Source organism: Penaeus japonicus, unplaced genomic scaffold (assembly GCF_977035675.1).
Source record: "Penaeus japonicus unplaced genomic scaffold, GWHDUDI00000001_assembly GWHDUDI00000007, whole genome shotgun sequence".
Lineage (NCBI taxonomy): Eukaryota > Metazoa > Arthropoda > Malacostraca > Decapoda > Penaeidae > Penaeus > Penaeus japonicus.
In genome coordinates this window covers 27496183-27501182 of record NW_028234409.1, presented here as the reverse complement: position 1 = coordinate 27501182, position 5000 = coordinate 27496183, and the positions used below count along the sequence as shown (strand labels likewise).

Genomic DNA, 5000 nt, shown 5'->3' with positions numbered 1-5000 from the left:
AGAGCCCCGGCATTGTAGCCATGCAAAGACGGAACAGTGTCGGCAGTAATAAGCAAAAAGGGTTTCTACTCACTTCCAAAACCTAGATGGCACCACTTTCTTCTAGCACCAGCAGGAGAGAGAGCCTTGAATGGCACTCATCTACGGTCTCTAGCAAGCACTATCTCTATAGAGGGATGGCTCATCGCAAGTTGCCGACCTCTTGCTCTAAAGTACCACAGATGAAAGATGTGCAGACAGAACGAGAGGAGGAAGGTGACTTACACCATGCCCGATGCCTACAATATTGCCCTGTGCCAGTAGGGATGCCTTTTATTGTGGCACTCACTGTCAAAAGCACAAGTTTCCTTCCTCTTCCCTACCTCTTCATTTTGGATGGTTATAAGTTTCGTGTTTGTTCGTGACAGCACAGAAATACAAAAAAATAGTTGCTTTTTGCCCCCCCCCCCCTAAAACAGTAATACTTCTATCACATTGAGTATAAAGAAAAAAAAATGAGTTGATATGGACCCTGAATTTTAGTCAACTGCAGAATTGATGGAGCCTGTGATATGACAGATATAAATTTCTAAAAACAGTGAAACACGCAATGAAAATAAAACACAAAAATGTCTCTAGCTCTACAATGAGTGACTAAAAGGGAGTGGGAAAAATCAAATTATGTTGCAGAAGCTGCCTCGATCAGAAATAAAACTCATTCTGGAGCCTGTGTAAGCAAATCTATCCCCCGTCGGCAACGGGTTAAATGACTTATAGGCCTATAACTACATATCAAGTTCAATACTTCTGGTTCCTCAATTTTTTCTGGCTTAAAGTGGTTTTATCTGCTTTTACATTTATGTTGAAGAGAGCATTTTGAAAATAATATCCCTCTATCCTTATATCATAGACAATTACCTTTATCATCAGAAAATTCAAAACATCTTTCTTCGTCTTTTATGTATTTATTTCTTTATACAAAAACAAAACAAAAAAATATGTACAGATGTAAATTGTCACTAGAATGGCAGTTAACCAAGGTCCACCTTGTGTACGTGCATGCCTATTTTCCCCCATCACTTTCTCGTTTTCTTGAGCAGATTCTTTTCCTTCATGGCCATCGTTCGTAATCTCCTCCAGTACTGCTTTGTGTTGGCGTCCATGTCCCTCAGAGGTGGTGGTTTCCCTGGAATTGAAGCAACTTTGAAATATTTCAGAAGAACTGTTACACAAAGGTCATGAATCTATGCTTTTAGTTCTATCTATTAGAAAGAGAGAGAGAAAAAAATTCTTCCTTGTTTAAGAATTACAGTGCTTTGACACAAATTCTACATTTTAGTTACTATGGTAAGCATGTGCAGTGTGTGGTATGAGTTCTATGTTTGATTCTGAACTTGGCTTATTATGATAATCATACACTTTATATAGCATGGTGTTCTATGTGTGATTCAGAACTTCAGTAAATAGGATAAGCATATGCTTGATATAGTATGCTGTATGCTTGATTCACTTTAATGAATAATATATGAAGAAATATTGTGTAAAACAATTTTAAACAATGAAACTGTACAGTTGATTGAGTGATTGATCTATATAAACTATCTAGAAAGAAAATTATTATTTGTCTAATAAACATTAGTTACCAATTATATGATCAACCAAAAAATCTCAACTTACCAGTCCTGAGAGTCCATAGCCATTCTGGATATTCAGAATCATCTTTCAATTTGATATCTTGTGGATTTTCCTTTACTGGGTCTGATCCACAGACAAAGTTAGCTAACTTCACTGGGTCTGTTTCTACTGGAAGACGCTATGAAAAAAGATAAAGATGTCAATATCACTTATACAGAAAAAAATAAAAGTAAATATGGCAATGCTAAAAAAAACAAATAGAACAAAATAAGATATTTCTTCTGTTTCTATAAATTACAGCAACAGTTATAATAAAGTAGTGGAATTTTTTTTTAAACTTACTACTTTCTCAACAGCTGGACCAAGCTTTGCTTTTCCTTTCATCTTGGGCACTGCAACAAAAAGAGATTTGTTACATATCAATCAACTCATTATAATTTCCAGATGTGCATAGAAGTACTCTTTTACCATGGATGGAAAGTGAAACAAAAAAAACAGGTTTCCTATCAGGGCTATGTCCTTCCCAGAGATATGAGAGATGAAACCAAAGGGTATGTCATATAATATAATAGACTTATGGGATTTTGAATTAGGACAAAAAAATTTACTTGTAGCATTTTGATATAATGATACTAGTTAAATTAAAAACACAATTAGATCTAGTCATTAACCAAATAAAATAAACCATAGGTATACACCAGTGTCCAGGACTACAAAAGAAAAAAAATGAGAGCCATGATAACCAAAATACAATTGTATCTACAAAGATTTGTGGTCAAGTAAGAAAGACTTTTTCTCTTACTAATCATTATGGAATAAAATTATTTATATTACAGATAAATAATCTAAGTTGTCCAACAAGAACTGATTATGGAACTAATACATTCAACTTCTCTTCAATATTAAAATATTTCACTATACACTTCTCATGGCTATAATATGTCATACCATTATAACTTCTACGATTAGTTATTGCTTATAGTCTAATTTAAAATCCAGTATTTTTTCTAACATAGCTCTTTTCCAAACAAATGCTTAATTAACCTATTCATGCCAGTTGAAGTACAATCATGTGGTCGGAAAATATCCTCGGACCCGGCTGACGTCCACACTAAAAAAGCATTGCTGTAACATGTTTTTTGACTAAAATAACTCATCTGAACATGACAATATATGTATGTGCCTTTACATTGTTGACACATTCATGAAAACCATAAGAATAGGGCGAGTGAAAAAGGGTCAATCAATTGTTTATCAGCGATGGATGGAGGTTAAAGGAGTTGCTGGCAGTTATATAAATCTATATCAAATAACTTTTTCAATACATTTTGTGACAGAAATGTTATGGGATATCATAGATTATGCCAATAAATTGATTCCATGTATTGTTTACCATGATATCCTCATTCTGGTGCATGAAAAAAGGCTATAGTTTTAGTTAGTGCCAATGTTGCTGTCACAGAAAATATTGTGGAATTAAAGAGTCAATCTGTGACAATTTTCACCTCTAACATTTCTTGCACAAATTGACAAACACAGTAGTTATTAGACATGGAAATATAATATTTTTAGCGGCTCCTTCAACCCTCATCATACACTGATAAACAATTGACAAACTTGTATTTGTTTTGCCCAACATGCATTTGTCTGTGAAAGAGGCCAATAAAAAAAACAGGCCAATCATAAACAAGGACAGGTTTATATTCCTAATTGTTTGATACTTCACAAATCTTGACTTTTCAAGCCACTTCAAGGCTAGTTGTCGTATCATGCAGTCGTGTCCTATCATGAAGATGTTCATGTGTAGTTGCTTTTTATATTCCAGTATGGGATATACAATAAAGACGTTGGATAGACACTGACAAAATACTTTAATATTTTATCACTGAACAAGGAACCAGGCTAAGCTCTATCCTGTTACAACATAAGTGGAGGATGTTTGTTCACCTTAATACTGTAATGCCGTTAGGCATGGAGGCAACCACAGTCACTGTACACTCAGTATGCCATGAGGGTGAGTAAATTATAAAAGAACCATCATTTTCATTTTACGGTAGACAGAAGTATACATGCTTTATGTGATTTAGGATTATTCCCTTCCAAAAATGCTAATTTCCCAAGGGTTACCCAAACCTGTAGGTGAATACTACCTCAGAAATTAATGATTTGTGTTGAAAATAAACATCAGAATCACTCCAATTACAACTAAATAAATAAGACTTTGTATATTTGTCTATGAAAGATTATTTGTTCTGATTCTATAGTTACCTACAAAGTACTGCGATAGAGCTTGTAAGCCTCCCTGACAAGTTATTTTCCAGGTAAATTTTCCGAATAACGCCGCGTTACAAAATACCACAAAAGTGGTATCGATGGATTCCTCTCAACCTCTACTATTCATATATAGTGAAATTAATGAGCGCTTGCACCCCTGGACCCCACAATCTGGGTCTCTTTTCTTAAGGCACTTCGTGCTACCTCGTCCTACTTCGGGGCATATTTCGCTTGCAAAATCTTAACCCAATGACCTACCTAACTTTGCCTAGTTTTGAATTAATCCCTAGCCAAAGGGGGACTTCGCCCCCCCCCCTGGACCCCCCCTTTTTTGGGCACTTTGTGCAACATACCTTGGGCAAGATATCCCGAATCCACCATCCTCGCCCTGAAATTCAAACATGGCTGTGTTTACGGATTTATGGATAGTAGCAAGCTGTGGACTGGAAACCCCCAAGGAATTACCTGCATGTGCTGTTATGTTCTCTCAACAGATGGCGCAATATTCCCCATTCTTTACAGTATAATTATAGTGCCCTCTATTGAGTGGTCGCGTCATCATCGGTCCTAGTTTCCTATCCTGAGGAATATATGAGACGAAGACTCAGTTGCTGTCATCATGGCGCAGTGTGAGGGTTATCCGTGTCGCGGCATTTTCATCTACAGGACTAATTACGCATCATAAGTATCACGAAGTGCCCTGAATAGGGGAGATCCACAGCTCCCTCTTCGCAAAGGCTGACTTCAAAACTAGGCAAAGTGAGGTAGGTAGTTGGGTTAAGGTTTTCGTGATACCGAAGTAGCACCGAGGTAGCACGAAGTGCCTTAAAAAGGGGGGGTCCAGGGGGGGGTCCAGGGGGGGGGGCGAAGCCCCCCTTTGGCTAGGGGAAACTTCAAACGTAAGCAAAGTTAGGTAGGTAGGTAATTGGTTAAGATTTTGCATACGAAATATGGCCGGAATTCATATTTTACCCCGCAATTTCCCTGATCTACTTCATACCCTCCCCTACTATCGGGACCCAGATTGTGGGCTTCAGGGGTGCAAGCGCTCATTAATTTCACTATATATGAATAGTAGAGGTTGAGAGGAATCCATCAATACTACTTTTGTG

The 5000-nt window shown here is 37.0% G+C and overlaps 1 protein-coding gene across 1 annotated transcript in view; it reads right to left on the bottom strand.

Moving 5' to 3' along the window:
• Window positions 1-924: 924 nt before the first annotated feature.
• mRpL54 (mitochondrial ribosomal protein L54) overlaps window positions 925-5000 on the bottom strand; it is a 4601-nt gene continuing 525 nt past the window's right edge. The window contains exons 2-4 of the mRNA XM_043012657.2: window positions 1957-2006; window positions 1657-1792; window positions 925-1165 (exon numbers count right to left, since the gene is read on the bottom strand). Coding sequence (XP_042868591.2) covers window positions 1056-1165; window positions 1657-1792; window positions 1957-2006 — 296 coding nt within the window. The 3' untranslated portion in view covers window positions 925-1055. The remainder of the gene's footprint in view (window positions 1166-1656; window positions 1793-1956; window positions 2007-5000) is intronic.